This window comes from Mytilus trossulus, chromosome 4 (genome assembly GCF_036588685.1).
Source record: "Mytilus trossulus isolate FHL-02 chromosome 4, PNRI_Mtr1.1.1.hap1, whole genome shotgun sequence".
NCBI lineage: Eukaryota > Metazoa > Mollusca > Bivalvia > Mytilida > Mytilidae > Mytilus > Mytilus trossulus.
Genome location: NC_086376.1, coordinates 94,511,213 through 94,532,669, shown reverse-complemented (window position 1 = coordinate 94,532,669; position 21,457 = coordinate 94,511,213). Strand labels below are relative to the sequence as shown.

Below are 21,457 nucleotides of genomic sequence, written 5' to 3'. Positions count from 1 at the left end.
TAAACACGTGAACATACACAACAATAAACAAAATGCAAAATTGGGTTGTGAACGGTTGTGGTAATTGAAAAAGTAAAATCACCAAAAAACGAACGCCAAGGAAAATTTAAAACGGAAGGCCTTTAATGAAATGGCAAATTCAAAAGCTAAAACACATGAAACGAATGGATGACAACCGTCATATTTCTGAATTGGTATGGGAATTTTCTTGGTGGATAAAACCTGGTTTTAAAGTTATCTAAATAAAGGCAACAGTAGTATACCGCTGTTCAAAACTCATAAATCCATAGACAAAAAACAAAATCGGGGTAACAAACTAAAACCGAGGGAAACGCCTTAAATATAAGAGGAGAACAACGACACAACACTGAAATGTAACACACACAGAAACGGATCAAACAACAGACGAAATCCCACGAGAATAACAAATATAACATCAAAACCAAATACATGAATTTGGGATAGACAAGTACCGTGCCACGTCTTATCTTAATATCTCAAAAATAAGAGAAAACAAACGACGCAACGTTAAAATGTAACACACACAGAAACGAGCAATAATATAACAATGGCCATCTTCCTGACGTGATACAGGACATATTTAAAAGGGGAAAAATGGTGGGTTGAACCTGGTTTTGTGGCATGCCAAACCTCGCAATTTAATGGCAATGTTAAATATAACATTGAAATGACAACACAATAATAATTACAGGACTACAATACAAATAAATAGGAGATCATATTAGACAAAGAAACACATGATTAATAGATAACAAAAAGCCTCAGGTTTAAAATTCAATACGCCAAAAACGCGCATCTTCCACACAAGACTCACCAGTGACTCCCAGATATAAAAGATCGAAAGTGAAAAAAAGTACAAAGTTGTACAGCACTGAAGATCAAAATTTCAAAAAGTTTGTGTCAAATACGGCGTTGTTTTTATGCTTGATAAGAACATCCTTATTATTTAGAACAATTAATGCTATTGCAAACAGTAAATTTTATGAAATGAATATGAAAGAGATATACATAATGAAACTAAAGTATTAACTAATTACAGAAAACTAAACCCGAATACAAAATGCTAAGACCAACACAGAATAGACACACCCGATTCAGTCCAGGCCTCAACGCAATGAATCATAAAAATGACGTCACATACGATGGCGAAAAGGCACAAACATTACGTCAAATTTGAATTTATGAAATTTCTGAAACAGCATGACGTCACATATGAAAAACTATAATTCAAAAGTAAGATAGAATTAGGATTGATTAAAGATTATATCAGAACTAAGTACTGATATTACATTTAAACACAATACATATTGCAATTCTTATTAAAAGCAATTAACTATAATATATATATGTCCAGTTTGTTATGAATCCAACTTCAAACGTAAATTATCGAACAAAATTAAATTTGATAATTGAAGGCGGTGATTAATTTCCCTTTCCAAAACACATAAATACAATAAAAAAGACGTTAACACATTTGACAAAATCCGATGAGAATTACAAATATAACATTGAACATTTTAAACTAAATACATGAATTTGGTATAGACAAGTACCGTAACACGTCTTATAGTAATGCAAATTCAAATTCAGCAAAACAGTCGCAATCGGAAATAAGTCACGTTTTGGTAATTAAAAGATCATACGACATAATGACAAACCACAATCTTCCATGTGGTAAAAATGTCCTTAGCTAGTTTAGTTAAACCTCTCATTATAAAAACACGTTTGATATACTTATTCCCTGTACAATTTCCTGTCTGGTCGAAATATTGATTACTTAAAGTTTTAGCAGATACCATATAAAATCTACAATGTAAACCCCTGTCACCTCTCTGAAAAATAATCTGGCTCTGTTAAATTCATATCATACCGAGAGATACGTATCAGATATATAGGAGTTTGTAAGTTGTTACATAACTAATTGTCATAAGTATAAATCATGTTTTATTTGAAAATATTAAAGTGACATGCAGTCCAGGATGCAAGAACAACGGAACATGTTACAACACGAACAGATGCAGATGTCTCGTTGGTTATAGAGGAGATGTGTGTACGATTCGTAAGTGTGTTATACATGGTTGTTCAAAAATAAAACAATCAGTTATGGTTATAAATATTCAATTCAGTCCTTGAACATATGGAAAAATCTGATAAAGGATTAAAAGTTGAAAGCTGAACATTTACCCATAATAAATATTTTTTACATACCAGTACATGCCTTGACTTCCCATTTTAGGTTCAAAATGACAATAGCAGGGGGGGAAAGGAAAGAAACGATAATTACAAGAGAAAAAAGTATAATCACAAAAATACTGAACTCCGAGGAAAATTCAAAACGTAGAAGTAATCCTTCCCTTAAAATTCTAGAAGGTATTCAAAATATCTAAGCATAGTGACAATGTCAGTTTATTTTCATCCTATGAGTTTGGCTGTCCCTATGGTACCTTTCGTCCCTCTGGTACCTTTCGTCCCTCTTTTAATGTTGTTTTCATTTTGGAAAGTTATTGTTAGATTATGTATATCTACTGTAGCTATCTGCAATCCTGAATGTAAGAACAATGGAACTTGTTCTGAACCTGACATATGTATTTGTGAAAAGGGATACGAAGGAGGCGTGTGTGAAGTGAATCGTAAGTATAATCAGAACTATTTATTTTTCATGGTTAAAAGTTTTGCGGTTTCAATGTAATGATTTGTCTGCTTAACATGCTTTTGTAGACTCAGTTAGAGCTATATTTTAGAACAGCGGTATACTTCTACACGGGTTATGTTCTTCTCATATATGTTATGATGGTATGCTACCTACTAAACCCCTAACGGGAAGGATTGTGCCTGATGTTCATATGATGAAATCATAATCTTTCAGTCAGTTTAATTGAAGTCTGGAGCTGGCATGTCAGTTAACTGCTAGTAGTCTGTTGTTATTTATGTATTATTGTCATTTTGTTTATTTTCTTTGGTTACATCTTCTGACATCAGACTCGGACTTCTCTTGAACTGAATTTTAATGTGCGTATTGTTATGCGTTTACTTTTCTACATAGGTTAGAGGTATAGGGGGGGTTGAGATCTCACAAACATGTTTAACCCCGCCGCATTTTTGCGCCTGTCCCAAGTCAGGAGCCTCTGGCCTTTGTTAGTCTAGTATTATTTTAATTTTAGTTTCTTGTGTACAATTTGGAAATTAGTATGGCGTTCATTATTACTGAACTAGTATATATTTGTTTAGGGGCAAGCTGAAGGACGCCTCCGGGTGCGGGAATTTCTCGCTATATTGAAGTCCTGTTGGTGACCTTCTGCTGTTGTTTTTTTTTTATTTGGTCGGGTTGTTGTCTCTTTGACACATACCCCATTTCCATTCTCAATTTTATTCTGTTACCATTATTTATGTATTGTATAGATTGTGAATTTAACCCTGTTCAAGCAACTGTTCAGATTTTGATATTATGTGTTCAGTTTCTGAGCAGGAGTTTTAAACCTGTTGATTCTATCAAGAATAATATAAACTCAGTCAAATTTATACATTTAATTTTTGATCTAAAATATAAACAATTTGACGCTTTTCATTTAAATTATTGAGAGGTGTATGTAGTCATATTGTCTAAAACATGCCTTGCCGATTGAATCAAAAAATGTTAAAAAGGCCAAATAAAGTACGAAGTTGAAGAGCATTGAGGACCAAAAATTCCTAATATATAGTTTTGCCAAATACCGTAAAGGTAATCAATTTCTGAGATAGAAAAGTTAGTATTTCAAGAATTTAAAGTTTTGTTAACATTTAAGTTATAATTATGAAAATATGAATGATAACTCAAGTCAACACAGAAGTGCTGACTACTAGGCTGGAAATACACTCGGGGATGTAAATCTCCACCATCAGTAACAGACTTCATTTAAATTTACTTGATACATATTATTCAACAACAGGGTGCATATTTTGAAATGAAATTAAGGATATGATTTTATTTTTGTCATCATCTATTGGTGGTTTTTTTTATAATTATTCTTTTCTCTTTCAGAAAACTCAAGATCTGCATACATTCTGAGTGGGTCGCCTGTTTTTCTTTTATTAACGTTTTGCATATTGAAAGTATTGAGCTTATTTTGAAGAGAGAAAAGAATAGTTTTAAATGTCTCGTATAATAATTGTTACAAGTAACTGTGTATTTCTTTTAAAATAGCGGTTTTGAAGGCTTGGTTGATATTTGCAAACAATTGGTTATTTTTTATATTTATGTTTCACAGAAGAAAAAATTGCATATGTTTTCAAACTATGTTTTATCATTCAAGTATTAATATTGTTTTTGTAATAGTGAAAAGATATTTATGACGGGCAATTCCAGTTGTATCTATTGATTTCTCTCTATTTCACGTTGTTGATAATTAAATTGTATTACGACATCTTTAATGTAAACCTCATGACAAGTCTCATTGTGTTCACATATACTAATGGCAAATATAACTTGTTAAAAACAGCAACCATGAAGGGCTAGATAAGATTTAACGTTTTTATTTCAGAGCTCAAAATCTTGTGATGTACCCTTGTTCCCTTTTAATTCAGAAAGTGATATTAAAAATGTCTGTAATGCAAGTTTTGCACATCCGAAATAACATTTTGAATATATATAATTAGGTACCAGAATTATAATTTAATACGCCAGATCCGCGTTTCGTCTACATAAGATTCACCAGTGAGTCAGTGACACTAAGATCAAATAAGGTATAAAGCCAAACATGTACAAAGTTGAAGAGCATTGATGACTCAAAATTTCAAAATTTATACAATATTTCGAACTATTAATTTTCTTGATAAAAGTTTTTATAACAAGAATAATTTCTGTTTTGTTGTATTTTTTGGGGCTACTAGATTTTGTCAGTTGGATAACAACGATTTTTAGATGATACAGACGTGTTTTCAAGTAAGAGTGACAATTATAGAAAATTGAATCCAAATGTGCGTCCTTATGATTACAGAGATGTTGTTTACCGAGTCTAAAAATTAAGATACGATCCCGGTAAAGTTATCGATCCTTTGAATAAACATATTCTTAAACGTTTCCTATTTAACAATGTAACTAATTCTTTGAATATTGTTGATATTAGTCACCACTTCGGTTTTATAATGTATATCTATGTTATAGTCATTTTATAAAATTTACTGTTTGCAAAAGTATGAATTATTCCAAACAATAAGGGTGTTTTTATGCCAGGCAGAAAACCTTAGCCGTATTGATCACAACTTTTTGGAACTTTTGGTCTTCAGTGATCTTCAACTTTGTACTTGATTTTGGCTTTCAAACTTTTTTCATCTGAGTGTCACTGGTTAGTTTTGTGTGGACGAAACGCACGTCTGGCTGGGTTAAATTTCAAACCTGATACCTGTTGTTAGCTATTATTCGTGTGTTTCTCTTTATATATTTTCTCCAATTAATTTCTATTTTAATCCTGTCATGTAATGTTGTCATTCTAATGTTATATTTAACATTGCAATTAAAACGGGAGGTTTGGCATGCCACAAAACCAGGTTCAATCCACCATTTTTTCTTAAAATGTCCTGTACCAAGTCAGGAAAATGGCCGTTGTTATATTATAGTTCGTTTCTGTTTTTGTTACATGTTTATGCTGTGTTTCTGTTGTGTCGTAGTTTTCCTATTATATCTGATGCGTTTTGCTAAGATTTAGTTTGTAACCCGATTTTTTTTTCAATCGATTTATGAATTTAGAGCAGCGATATACTACTGTTGCCTTTAATTATTGATATGAATATTGATTTTTTTTATCAGAAAATTAAAACAATACCTTAATAATGGAAAATAGTTACGTTGTCCTTACCAAAATCTGTCGATACCTTTAATTTGGTATTGCACAAGGTCATGTTTTCCCTTGACTGTTAATGACATCTTTAACTAAATCATTAAATGTTGGAAGTGTACTAATACAAATTTTATCAAATTCTTAGATGCATGATTGCTTTAGTAGTTGTTATTGACTTTAAACTACCTGTCAGTAACTGCGAGTACTCACAGATCTGAACTTAATGTCATTTGTTGTGGGGATGTACAATATATAAATACCAGTTCATCTCCACTCTGTGTTTTTGTTAGATGTATTTCTATTTGTATCCATCTGATGACTTGACAGCTTTTTCAACTGATTTTTATAGTTTGTTCTTATGACAACTGTTACACCACTGTACCAAGTAACGTAGAGGAGGATTGAGCGCTCACAAACATGCTTAAAGCTTGAGGTTCGATATGACATAAGACTCTGTGTAATCTATAATGGTGAACCTTTTACAAATTGTGACTTGGTTTGAGATTTGTCACATAAGCACTCAAACCATATATCTAAAAACCTCGTCACATTCTTTATGTTCGTGTCCCAAGTCAAGATACCGGTTACCGTTTTAGATTTTTTTTAATCAAATATAAGTTGGCCTTAAGTTGGGATTTGTAACGATAAAGAAACAAGTCTGCTATTAAAAGGAACACAATTTGTGCCCATAGGAATAACTCAAACCTGTCGATAAACTTTATTGCCGAAACGTACTTAAATGTTGCCAAGGTGAATATTTAGTGCTTTAATCAAACCATCACACGTCTAGTTAGTATATATAAATAGAAACTTGCTGTATGAGTGTCAATGTGAAAACTATCAATCCAAGTCAAAATGTGTAAAAGGTAAACAATTATAGATATAAAAAAAAACAGCCTACAGCACGGATCCTTGGTTCACACCGAAAAGCAAGCTATAAAGCGCATCAACATGAAAAATGTATATAGTTATCAAAGGTATATTTAATGGATTATAATTACATAAGACTCGTCAGTGACGCTCAAATCAAAATAGTTATAGTACAAAGTCGAAGAGCATTGAGGACCCAAAACTCCAAAATGTTGTGCCAAATACAGCTAATGTAATCTACTCCTAGCATAAGAAAATCCTTAGTTTTTTCCGAATATTCAAAGTTTTGTTACAGGAAATTTATAAAACAGTTAAAACAGGAAAAACTAAGGATTTTCTTACCCCGGGAGTAGATTACCTTAGCCGTATTTGGCACAACTTTTTCGAATTTTGGGTCCTCAATGCTCTTCAACTTTGAATTTATTTGGCTTTTTCAACTATTTTGATATGAGCGTCACTGATGAGTCTTGTGTAGACGAAACGCGCGTCTGGCGTATAAAATTATAATCCTGGTACTTTTGATAACTAATTAAACAATAAAACGAGAAACACTTTTGAACCACATCAACAAACGACAATCACTGGACAACTGGCTCCTGACTTATGACAAGTAACAGGTTATTAACCTTTTTCTCATTAGAGAAAAAGGCTTTATATGGATTCCATCAAATAAATGTGCTACCAGATTTAACTAGCGACTATTTAATAGGAAAACGTTTGATAAAATTGTATGATTGGTAGTGTAAAGAGTGGACAAGTCTAATCTTTCAACCATAAAAAAGCACGAAGTTTATCTAAATCATTATAAAGGCACTCTTGTCTTAACATGGAGATAACATGAAGTCTCCCCACGTAGGATAAACATTTTGACATGATAAAAAGTTAATTAAGTATTTATGCAAAATACGTGGTTTTAAAAACCCGCGCGTTCGAAGGGATGTTCTTACTGTTTGCGTGTGTAATGATTGCATTAGCTACAGCATATTCCATAATCTTTGAACAGTTGTACGTCGAAGGAATCTGTCTGTATGTCTCTGGAATGCGTAAATGGTAGAAACATACACAATTCGCGTTGAATACTTTAGATGTACATTTAGTTATTCCGAGATGCATTGGTTGTTACGGTAGGATCAACTTCTTTCTGTTGTTTGTACTGATTGTTTTTTTGGCTGCTATTAATTGGATAAAGAGTTGATATAGGAAGATGTGGTGTGAGTGCCAATGTGACAACTATGCATCTCAATAAAAATTTAAAATTAAAGTAAACCATTATAGATCAATGTACGGCCTTCCGCTACACGGAGCCTTGGCTGAGCTCACACCGAACAAAAAGCTATAAAGGGCCTCAAAATTACTAGTGTAAAACTATTCGAACGGGAAAACCAACGGTCTAATCTATATAAAAAAACGAGAAACACGTCTAAATTGTGTCCGTTTTAAGTTTCCAATTTTGATTGGTGGTGTAATTCCAGTTTTCCAGTTTTTATTTATCCTTTTGAATAATCGAATGTGGCATGGTATCGGTTGCTAAAATTCGATTTTTTTTTAAATGCAATATTTTATATTCAATTGGTATATTTCATCATTTAAATGCAATATTTTTTTCATTTAAATGCAATATTTTGTTCATTTAAATGCAATATTTTTTTTCATTTGAATGGTATATTTTTTCATTTAGGTGCAATATTTTTTATTTAAATGGTATAATTTTTCATTTAAATGGTATATTTTTTTCATTTAAATGCAATATTTTTTATTCAAATGGTATAATTTTTTATTCAATTGGTATAAAAAAAAATCATTTGCATGCAATATTTTTTATTCAATTGGTATAATAGTTTTTATTTATATGCAACAACGTTTGTGATTGGTCGATATAATTGTTTGGATTTCTCCCCTTTCTTTCTAAATGTGAGTGACCAATAATTAAAAAAAAACGCTTAAGAATATCACCCTCCTTCACTTGCTGTTTATTAAAATCTTCAGTCTGGTCCTAACTAGTATTTCTATTGCACGATTTCGATGGTCACAACGTTCGGGGCACTTTCAAAAACTTCCATAGGCCGAGTTACAGAGGCGTATTGAGGGGGGGAACGGTTGCGTATATAGGGAATCACTGAAGCGTGACTGGAGCGGGCCCCCTCTTAGGTCAGTCAGTTGGCACCCACTTACGAAAATTGGATCCGCCACTGTGAGTTCACTTGAAACTCTACAATCGACTTCAGAGTTAATAGATTATTTATCACGTGAAAGCACCCGAGTTGATATTCGGAACATCTCTAAGTAACTCTAGGGTAAGGCCCTGAGCAAGCATGAAAAAATAAAATATTCTCATTGGTTTGACGTCATTCAAGAGTTTCTCGAATTTAACCCTGGCTCGGTGAGGGTTGGAACCAGAGTAATTCGAGTGGTTCAACGGTAAAATCGTATTGTTGAAACCCGAGTAAGTAAAGTTAACTCGAGAGTTTCAAGTGAACTCGGCCATTGTATATAGATATATATGCAAATAAACTCATCATAGATTCCAGGACTAAATTTTGTATATACGCCAGACGCGCGTTTCGTCTACAAAAGACTCATCAGTGACGCTCGAATCTAAAAAAAGGTTATAAAAAGCCAAATGAAGTACGAAGTTGAAGAGCATTGAGATTCAAAATTCCAAAAAGTGTTGCCAAATACAGCTAAGGTAATCTATGCCTGAGGTAGAAAAGCCTTAGTATTTCAAAAAATTCTTAATTTTGTTAACAGTTAATTTATAAATATAACAATATCAATGATAATTCATGTCAGCACACAGCACATCAGCAGTGGCATCGACCCAGTTGTTGTAAATATAACTATACCCTTTTTTTTTTAATAGATTATACTTTAAATGGTTTTGCATTAGTAATTTTTTGGGGCCCTTTATAGCTTTCTGTTCGGTTTGAGCCAAGGCTCCGTGTTGAAGACCGTACTTTGACCTATAATGGTTAACTTTACATTTACAAATTTTGATTTAGATTAAGCATAAACTAGACGTTTCTCAGACTGTTTTCTTTTTTTTTAATCCTTTGTCGCGCGTTGTGTACTGTTTGATAACTCAATCTGGAAAACAATATTTATTTCAGTTGTAGTTGTTATTAGCTTTGAGCAAATTTCCAGTAATTGCAAATACTCTCATGTTGGTTGTTTTTGTCTATTTGTCTTAAAATTAGTTTTTTTTGTGTGTGTCTCGTTCCAATCTTTTGGGTTAATCTTATTGCAACTGATCATTGTACAGGTTGTTATTTTACTGTACTGTTACACCACTGTCCCAGATTTTGTCTATTTGTCTTAAAATTAGTTTGTTTGTGTATGTCTCGTTCCGATCCTTTGGGTTAATCTTATTGCAACTGATTGTACAGGTTGTTATTTTACTGTACTGTTACACCACTGTCCCAGATACAGCTAAGGTAATCTATGCCTGAGGTAGAAAAGCCTTAGTATTTCAAAAAATTATTAATTTTGTAAACAGTTAATTTATAAATATAACAATATCAATGATAATTCATGTCAGCACACAGCACACCAGCAGTGGCATCGACCAAGTTGTTGTAAATATAACTATACCCTTTTTTTTAATAGATTATACTTTAAATGGTTTTGCATTAGTAATTTTTTGGGGCCCTTTATAGCTTTCTGTTCGGTTTGAGCCAAGGCTCCGTGTTGAAGACCGTACTTTGACCTATAATGGTTTACTTTACATTTACAAATTTTGATTTAGATGAAGCATAAACTAGACGTTTCTCAGACTGTTTTCTTTTTTTTTAATCCTTTGTCGCGCGTTGTGTACTGTTTGATAACTCAATCTGGAAAACAATATTTATTTCAGTTGTAGTTGTTATTAGCTTTGAGCAAATTTCCAGTAATTGCAAATACTCTTATGTTGGTTGTTTGTGTCTATTTGTCTTAAAATTAGTTTTTTTTTTGTGTGTGTCTCGTTCCGATCTTTTGGGTTAATCTTATTGCAACTGATTGTACAGGTTGTTATTTTACTGTACTGTTACACCACTGTCCCAGATTCGGGGTGGATTGAGTGCTCACAAACATGGTGTTGTACTGCCAAACCGCTGTCCCAGATTAGGGGAAGGATTTGGGATCCCGCTAACATTCTGTATGTATGTGCTTGTCCCAAGTCAGAAGCCTGTAATTCAGTGGTTGCTGTTTTTTTCTTTGTTATACATATTTGTGTTCTTTCATTTTTTGTACATTAATTCGGTCGTTAGTTTTCTCGATTGAATTGTTTTACATTTGTGATTTTGGGGCCTTTTATAGCTGCATGACCATGCGATGTATGCTTAGCTTATTGTCGAAGGCCGTACGGTGACGTATAGCTGTTAATTTCTATGCAAATTTCTATGGAATGAGTTGCCAAACCACTTTAGAACTGAAAAATCTGTTACTCAATTCAAGAATCTAATAAACTCATGGAATGGCAACTCATGCCATTGCAATGCATGTGCTTAGTTTTAATTATTTTATGTTACAGCTTGAAATATAATAGTGCTGCTTTTTGTGAATGTTTGCTTAGATTTTTATAATTTGTGAATGCTGTGCTTTAGTTTTTATGTTTGCTTTTAGTGCTTATGCTTATGCATGTGTATAATATAGTATTTAAATAGTGCAGCCTAAATGTGCATGAAATGCATGTTTTATGTCTTTTATGTTTTAATATTTGTATTGTGTATGATTGTTATGCAAATGTATGCATTTGTCGGTTATAAAAGCTCAGAGAGCTTATGTTTATTTGTTATGTAACATGCCGACTATAAATAAAGCTTTGAACAATGCCATTCGGTTTCTTGTGGTTTACTTTTGCAAATTGTGACTAGGATGGGGAGTTGTCTCGTTTGCACTCATACCACATCTCAGTCCATGATATCTATTCAAGACATCATATAGTTTCAAAACATACTTATTTCATCATGGGTTGTTGACATGATAACCTTGTTAAACGTGAAATTTGTTATTATTTTCTGAATACCTTTTTCAATTGTGGTTCAAAATTTAAGTTATTAACTTTTTAATATATTTAACATACTATATAGTAAAAAATCATTTCTGTAGATCACCGAAAGGGGAAGTGGTCTAGAACACAGTATTATTTTATTTAGGGGGTTCAATATACATGCAATTTTTTATTAGTCTTCACTTCAAGGTTAATCGTGCAAATTTTATTAAATAAGGCTTTTTACAGTTTTTTTTACTTTACTACGGGCTCATAAGGATCTTAAACTGATTTTATTGATGTGTCCACAATAGACACAGCAATATTATTCTACGTATTTCACCTGTATCGGTTTGGACAATTCCATGGACTATTCCATACACACACCATTATGCTTAAGGGGTTTTCATATGTCATGTCAAGATGATATAGGCTATCTACCGTTGTTTGCCACAAAAAAAAATCTGGTAAAGTCACTTTTTTAAAAAACCAATATAAATATAGTTAACATATTTATATATTTAATCTAACTGTGTTCATTGACCCGAATGTTTTAATGACAACACACACCTAAAATTCGTTTTGGTCTATTCCATGACATTTGCGCGGGAAATTTTCATCAGAGACTTAATTTTAATGGACGTTCATTTGGAAAATTTTACTATCTATTTTATGTGAATAATTGTCATATGTGTTTGTGTTTGGTACATTTAAAGGATCAACGTTATTTAAATTCCGTATATCTTCATTTGACATCAGGTTTGTACGCATTTAGTCTCTTCTCTAGTCTATAATCTAAACTGAAGGCTGCGAAGGGACACATGTCATGATGACACGTGCTGCACAATCCCACACATTTCAACGAACAAAAAAGTTACTATTGAATAGACTTTATCAGCTGTTTATAGATATCTATATGCATTTCATCCCCTAAAGTCAGTCATGATAACACTGGCATTAACAGCGGAAACCGTGTATTCGCGAATTCTGTCTTTCGCCTGCTATGGACGATTCCATACAACATACACCTTATTGCTATTTAGTCCATTCCTAGTCTCGATCACCCAGACGCATTATGAATATAGCGTCTGGATTTTTGTGTCTTTGTATTTCGTTCATAGATGGCGTTTTAAAATTTGGTAATGACCTTGACCACATGTTCCCGGAAGGCAAAATCTTCAGGAATTATATGGACGATATTAAACATGCGGCAGTGGTTGACCAGAGTTTTGAGTTTCAGTGTAAAATGAAACGTTTACACAGCATGGAAACTAGACAATTAACTTATCAAGGTTTATGTTTACGAATGTCGTCTTTTAATAGAACAGGGAAAAGGTAGCGATTTTTTTACACATAACACAGAAAAGGGGGGGGGGGGGATTGCAAACTAATCCTTGGTTGTTACAACCCACTGTTTTTGTACATTAACACCTTTGTGTACAAAAACAGAGTAGGTTGTACCAACCAAGGATGTGTTAACAGAACCTTATAACAGCTAGTATCACAAAATAAAATGTTTGGTTTGGCAGTTTGTATTAGGTTTGTAGTTTTAAATATTTAACCTCATGCATTAATCTAGTCCAAATAATTATGACGTCTGGCAAGGCTATTTTATTATTTTTCTGGGACGCCTTCCTACGACTGTTGTAGGAAGGCGTCCCAAAAAAAAATTAAAATAGCCTTGCCAAACGTCATAATCAGATAATTATTTGGACTAGCATTAATCACTGAAATCTGAGACTACTATAACACGGTAGTCTCAACTGAAATCTCAATATAAAAAAAAACACCAAAACTACCATACATTTGTTTCTTGAGTTATACTGCAAATCACTACATGAATGTGCGTGAACGGACCTGGATTCGTGTCCAACCAGCAAAGATCATCAAGGGACAGTGCAAGAGAATATGAAATTCTTCTTACAATATGACAATTTATCCTCATGCTATATATAAGGATTATGCCATTTAGAATGCACTTAATGAAACTAACAATTAAACAAATACAGGTTAACCATTGTAGCAATTGTTGATTGCCATAAAAGCCAGATTAGTATTGAAAATGAAATAAAAATATGACCAACAGAATACAGTATATTATAACTATCTATAATCTATGTACATTGCAATCGTATGTAAGTATCTGCATTTAGTTGCATCTGAAATAGTAAAATACTGACATATTATAATTATAATTTATATCTTTTCCAGATCAATTATCTGTATTGAATGACTGGAGAATACAAACCTAGAACAAATGTATATATAGAGAAATACAGAGAAGAGACAACAACCTGACCAAAAGGCAGAAAACAGCCAAATACCTCCAATGAATCTACAACACACTGAGAAAATTATGCACAGAGGCATCAGCACAGCTGCCACCTAAACAAAAATGTGTTCTACTCCTGGTAACATGGGTTCAAGGTGATAATGAATGTTATAGTAGACTCCGAAATTTATAAATGAACTGAAATTATAAATCATACAAGACTAACAAAGGCGAGGCACCTGACTTGGGACATACGCTAAAATGCGAAGGGGTTAAACATGTTTTGCAAGAATTCAACCTATCCAGCTAGCCATTGTAGAAAAACAAAACAATAGGCACAGTAAATCTCAGTTTAAAAAAGTCATATTTAGTCAGGATAGGAAACAAACCAAGCTAAGAAAAATGTTGATGCATAAATTTACAAAGGACTACTAGCAGTTCCTCAGACATGTGTAACTTAAACTAAATGTCATACACTATATGTTTTATCACTTTTTGACTTCTTTTTTTGGCATATGAAATATATCTTGAATATATTGTACCAATGGTTTTTTTTAAGAATATTTTATATTGGTACCCTTATACCGGTAGGACATGAATTACCAATAAGAAAAATAATTTCTTTGGTTTTATTCCAATACTATAATACAGATACATGAAGTCAGACAAAATGTTTTTGAGCCTTAAATATCTACTTCAACTTGTTCCATAGTTTAGCAAAATTACTTTATTCAGTAAAATTTCTAAACAAATGTATAGTTTTGTAGACATAGGCCTTATACAAATTGCATTTTATTAAACTTGGGAAAATTATATTTCAGCAAAAGGCTTTGCCATCCAATACATGTATTTCATTTTGGAAGAAAAAGAACAACAGTCCTGATGATGGTGACAGGTCGAATTAATCTAACAGGTAACACATACATGACATATTGTTTTAAGGCTTTTCCGTTTAAACATACATTCATGCATATTACATGTATTAGGACAAGGGAAGACACTTGGAGATCCATAGTTACAATGTGGGGTGGGGTTAATTGCAATGAAAATGTTAGTGAAATTCTCAATTGGCTTCTATCAGTTGATTATTAATTAAGTATATATTTAACATTATTAGCTACAGTTGAATTATTAGCTATAATTGAAAAAAAAAAAAATTTCATCTGTTATATTTATCTTTCCATGGATGGGCACTTGTTGTTGAACTCTTAAAAATGCACATTATTGTTATGTTAGTTTAGTAAAATATAATAATGGATTAAACCCAAAATTTGGTTAAATATAGCCTTCTTTTGTTGTGCTTTATATACTGATTTTTTTTAATATTAATATAAGTAAGTTAACACTTATAGATATACCCCAATGAATATAATATTTTTTTACAACCAGTATATATTTTAAATGGAACGTCAGAATGCGAGAGTCGAAAAAACAATGCACAAAAACAGAAAAATTGAAACAAATGCATGACATGGATGCATTGAAAAACAAATAGAATATTTCTCTGTTTAAGAGTTATTGTATGGACTACAAACACAAAACAACCCTCTTAAAACCCAGTTTATATCAGGTGTTAAGAGTGAGCATACCCTGATTGTTTATGATTTATAGTTCATAACAGTCTGTCATTCTGTACCTCTGTCAGAACTGGTAAATTAGCCATACTTGGTATAGAATAAAGATTATTTGTACACAATGATTTTCAATGTGAAGGTTAACATAGGAAAATAACTTTGTATAATTTTCATATTTCTGTTTCATGTAAACTAGTAACGATTACCAGTATAGTTGTGTAGTTCTGAGCATTTTGTCAAACATGATATTCCCTGAACATTTTGGTACAGGATTGTGGGTAAAACTCTTTAAATATAAATATTTCTGTAAAAATTGTACATGTAATAACAATTACCCAGTTTCATGATATCCATTACCATAAATGTTGTATAGTTTGATTATAACCACAGAACTTACTTTGCTTTTCAGATACTAGTGAAGAAATCAAGAAACAAGAGTAGACACCATTTGACCAACTGTGCTTACATTTACAGTCTACTTGTGCAACAGTTGTAATTGATGTCCATATTACATTGTAGTATGATAATACTTTACAGCATCCACAGAATTTCATCTTAGTCATCAATGCCTCTCATTTCTTAATAAATTGCATTTGTTATTTTGTTTGTATGATTTTCTAAAAAGACTTTTTTGATTTAAAATAGATATTTCTTATTTGTTTCCAGTACATTAATAAGCACTTTATCACACAATCAGTGGCAGATCCAGAAATGTTTTTGGGCCCACTGACTGCCAAAGAAGGGGTCAGACCCACTCCAGTCATGCTTCAGTGATTCCCTATATAATCAACCAATTTTTTTTTCCAGAAAAACGGGGGCCTGGGCCTCCTGGTCCCCCTATAAATTTGGCATTATCATGAAAATAAATTTGCTGTAGCTATGATTTTGTATTTCGTTTTCAATGTTTATTTCTGACATAAAAACCCCTTAAAAAAATACAATATGAAACTAGGAACACTTATCCTAAAAATTGCATTTTAATGCTAAAACCAAAAAGAATGATGAAAGAACACTATCAAGTGCACCTTAATATGATTCTGAAAAATAATCATTACATTGAATGCTTATAATTATCAGAATAATGAGATATGCCATATGATATGATTGCCACAGAGATTTATATCCACCAGAGTTCAAATATTGTGCATTCAATTTATAGATCACCTTTCAACCTTCAACAATAAGCAGAAATCCATAGCCTATAGTTAGCTTGAAAAGGCTCTAACATGGCAATTAACATTGTTAATCTAACTGATATTTCTAAATTAATGAATGTTCAATTGTTATGATAGAGAAAATGAGTGGCGTTACAGTTTTATCATGTTTATGTCATGGACACAAAAACCATCTAGGAGTTTCCCAAATGACTTTGGACAGTCAAACAACAAGTAGGAATATAAAAATCTATTTTAGTGTTGAATATATATTAAATTGACAATAGAGATGGGGAATGTGTCAAAGAGACAATTAAGTAGAAGAAACCAGCCAAAGGACACCAATGCTTCTTATCACAGCAAAGAAAATGCAGCTCCCTCAGGCAGGCTTTAACTGGACTCTAAAACAAAATGTGATTTCATACAAAACTTCAAAACATATAAATGAACTTAAATTGAAAATCCTACAGGGCTATATAACATGTATAAAAATAAGAAGACGAGTATAAAAAAGATGTGGTATTATTTCCAATAAGACATCTCTCCACAAGGAACAAATGATGCAGAAATTAAACGACTATAGGTTACTATACAGCCTTCAACAATGAGCAAAACCCATATATACAGTTGTATAAAGATGAAGGAAAAACAAACAACAACCACTGTTGCCTTGGGACAGGCATATGCATACAGAATGTAGTTGGATTAAACATGTTAGTGGTATCCCAACCCTCCCCCTTACCTAGTTCAGTGGTATACCAGTACAACATAAGAACGAGCTATAAAAAATCAGTTGAAAAAGGCTAAAGTCATAAGATGGATACAAATAGAGTGGACATGGCCAAGTAGCTGTATATCCCAACAACAAAGGTACATTTGAGTATGATTGCCAATGAGACAACTCAATCAAAGTTCAAAGTGGATGTTAGCAATTATAGGTAACTTTACAGTCTTTAACAATGAGTAAAACCCATATCATATAGTCTGCTGTTAACATGGTTAAAGGCCCAGACATAAATTATATGAACAATTCAATTGAGAAACCAGCCTAATTTATTACAGAACAAAAATATTGAAAATTGAAAATGACATGCATGAACCAACAACCACTGAACTAAAGCTTAAGGCATAAGACTGTACAAGGGTTAAATAATACTATTAATTTGAAAGCATGCCTTTTATGGTTTTATTTGTAAATACCCAGCTATCTAACAAATTGCCAACTGCGGAAATTGTAAAATTTCTTAAAAGGAAGTATGACACTGAAAATATATGTGAAAACACTTGACCAAACAAACAACTGACTCCTAAAAAAATACACAATTAATGAGCCCCTGAGATGAACCCTGGTTTTTGGTAGGATTTGTGTTGCTTTCTTTACATTTTGTTGTTGTGTTGTGTCCTTCTTCATGACTATATTTAAAAATACTAGGAAAAAGAAATAACCTAGTAAACTGAATAAGTAAGTCTATCAAGCCTCTAATCCTTGTTGTTGGAGTACCGGTATATTAAGACTTAGTTAAGTGAAAATAAAATTGCAATGAATAACAATTCAGTAGAAAGTAGGTCAACAAATACTATCTCGATGTGGCTATATATGTATGTAGATATATCATGTATATGTTAAACTGAAGGGCATGTAAGGCAGCAACCATTTGATTTTCTGGGGGGGGCTATGGTTTTTTTTGGAAAAAAAAGTTTGTTTCCAGGTTTTGGTGAGAAAAAAAAATTTGTTTGGGACCCTGAGAAAAAAAAAATGTTTGTTTCACCTTCAGCTGCCACTATATGTAATGCTAAAATTGAAATAAAAAAGTTGTTTTCGGTTCGTCGCTAAAAAAATAGATTGTTCTTTGCGGAAGGCGAAAAAAAAAGTTTGCACAGAAAAAAAACCATAGCCCCCCCAGAAAATCAAATGGTTGCTGCCTAAATAAAATAATCAGATTCACAGCCTAAAATGTATGGTGCAATTCTGTTGATTGATGTGCAACTCAGTATATTATATAAAGGCATACGACTACAATTCACACATATGCACAGTACATAAAATCATGAGTTACTTAATCTTGCAAAAATCCATAGAAGAATATTGACAGCAATAGATCAATACAACACTGCTTTGCTCTACAAAATAAAACAAATTCATTATACATTAAACACTGAATCACCTGTGTAAAAAATTGTCTTTATTAATAGTCTGAGGTCTGACACAATCAAATAAGACCTTATACAGCTGTTATATACTTGCAGTTTTTTATTCATATTATAAACAATTACCAGGATAACAAAGAAATACAATATTAAAGACTTCAATTCAAAGGGGAATGATCTGACAGAAGACCAAATATGGTACACAAACTCCATACAAATTTAAATAAAAAGAATGTTGAGAGAAAGAAGGCATCACAGAAAAAAATAAAATAGCCTTTCAAGACGTCATTATTATTTGGACTAGCCTAGTACTGTAATTTTAGCATCAATGTTAAAAAAATAAATAGTCTTTCAAAGTGTCAAAACTATTTGGACTATTGTACTGCATAATGGGAAGAACCTTGCATAAATAAGGCCGTTAGTTTTCTCGCTTGAATTGTTTCACATTGTCTTATTGGGGCCTTTTATAGCTGACTATATGCGGTATGGGCTTTGCTCATTGTTGAAGGCTGTATGGTGACCTATAATTGTTAATGTTTGTGTCATTTTGGTCTTTTGTGGATAGTTGTCTCATTGGCAATCATACCACATCTTCTTTTTTATATTTACTGTTTTTGTTTAAACCTATCAACTTGAAATGATAACCTACTATTTACCTACTGCTTTTGACAACACATTAATTACACCATAACCCTTTAACACGTATATGCTAGCTGCATGTTGATGTTCTTTGGTTGAAGTTGATAAAAACAAGCACACTCATGGAGGCTGCCATTTTGGATGTTGTGGGACAAAATATCATTTCGGATACTATCCTTACTTTTCATAGGGTCTACGAATAATCCAAAATGTTCCGAGTCTCTGACAGAAATCTGTCATAAGATTTTTTACCATTACGAAAACCCAGACGTTTGATTTGTAAAATTCAAGCGTCTGGGTAATCGAGACTAGTCCATTCCTGGAAAAACAGTCATTTATACAACTTCCTGTTTAGGTCACGCGGGCTGAAAATGGAGGTCATCAGCAGTGAGCTGAGGGTACGTACTGAAACCCGGACCGGACCGGACTCCGGACCCGGACTCAAGTATGAAACCCGGACCCGGACCCGGACTAGACGCCGGACCCGGACTGGATACCGGACCCGGACTGAATCATTTTGACCTATTATTTAATGATCTTTAAATTATAAATTAATGCAATTAACAGTTATTGAAGGTCAGGTCAGAGACATATTTACAAAAGGATGTTCCCTCCTCTGTTTCAAAATCAAATGTTCAGGATAAAAAATAAAATATTCGTCAGTTACTTTTGGGAATAAAGAATTTTCTACCATTATCATTTTGTTGGCTTTAACGAAAGGAAATGATTTTATCTTTGTTGAAGCTCTTCAGAGACAAGACAAGAGAGACATCTTCCGACTTTCTTTCTAACTGTGAAACACATGTCTATGGCATTGGTGGCAGGACCACAGCCCTTATCAGTAAACATGACATTTGCATAGTGCGTAGGATCCAACCTTCCATCGTGTTTCTGCAGGTTGGTGGGAATGACATTTCGATAGGAAAAACAGCAAAGGAAATTGTAGACAATCAAATTAAGTTAGCCCGCGAAATATTACGGATCGGTACAAAAAGGGTTATTATTGGTTCCGTAATTGGTCGCATGGCACCCAGAGGCATGACAACCAGTCAGTACAAAAATAAAAGAAAGAAGGTGAACAAGCTATTAAAGTCACAGGAAAGTGCGAAAATTAAAGTGTGGGATCACAAGAACTTTCATCAATGCCATTTTAGAGACGGAGTCCACCTGACAGACAAAGGAAATGAAGTATTCTTCTTTAGTATCCGCCATGCTTTGCACAGTGTTTTATAGAGACTATATATAAATTTGTGTATTTTATTCTAGCCACAACTGACAAAAAACACTCTTTTCTATATGTGTCATCTGATTGTTTACTAGTATGTGCACGTTATAAATAGATAATGAAAATGAAATAAAGATATGAAATTAACTTGTTTTGCTTTTTTTGGTTACTGTCATCAATAAACACTAACTTCTCACTTATATTTTATTAGAAAAAGGTGCTGTAAAGTATTAAGGACAACATAATGATAATGTTTGATTTAGGATAAAACAAACCATTCAACCTTAATATAAGATAGGATATAAATACCAATGAGGCAACCATCTTCTATGTATTTATTTTGTTTGCTTTTCCAAATATTTATAGATTATCGTTGATTATCTCAATGAGATTGGTTTTCGAGCTTGAGCCGGATACGAAAAAATCAACGAGTTGAGATGACCAATGAATAATGATCTGTTTATCGCTAATTTAACAATGACGACATTGTCAATTTCATCCAATTTCTTTCGGCGTGGGACGTTTGCGCTTTTTCATAGGACATTTGCGCTTACTTTTATGGACACTTGCGCTTCAAATCATAGAACATTTGCGCTTTAAAAAAAGGACATTTGCGCTTTAAAAAAAAAGAACATTTGCGCTTTAAAAAAAAGGACATTTGCGCTTTAAAACAAGGACATTTGCGCTTTTCACATAGGACATTTGCGCTTTTGCAATGTTTGATTTTTATGACTATCCTCCTCTTTAATCCGGGCTTGGGACTGGCATGTGTGAC

At 32.8% G+C, this 21,457-nt stretch overlaps 1 protein-coding gene and 1 long non-coding RNA gene across 2 annotated transcripts in view; both read left to right on the top strand.

The window, feature by feature from the left end:
* Positions 1–4,206, top strand: part of LOC134714311 (transmembrane matrix receptor MUP-4-like) — a 37,966-nt gene extending 33,760 nt beyond the window's left edge. The window contains exons 9-11 of the mRNA XM_063575546.1: positions 1,985–2,080; positions 2,553–2,651; positions 4,040–4,206. Of these exons, the coding sequence (XP_063431616.1) occupies positions 1,985–2,080; positions 2,553–2,651; positions 4,040–4,128 (284 nt within the window). The 3' untranslated portion in view covers positions 4,129–4,206. The remainder of the gene's footprint in view (positions 1–1,984; positions 2,081–2,552; positions 2,652–4,039) is intronic.
* Positions 4,207–12,811: 8,605 nt separating this feature from the next.
* Positions 12,812–16,120, top strand: LOC134714310 (uncharacterized). The gene is made up of 4 exons (XR_010106540.1): positions 12,812–13,005; positions 13,882–14,097; positions 14,764–14,855; positions 15,926–16,120. It is a non-coding gene; the product is annotated as an uncharacterized LOC134714310 (long non-coding RNA).
* The last annotated feature ends 5,337 nt before the right edge of the window (positions 16,121–21,457 follow it).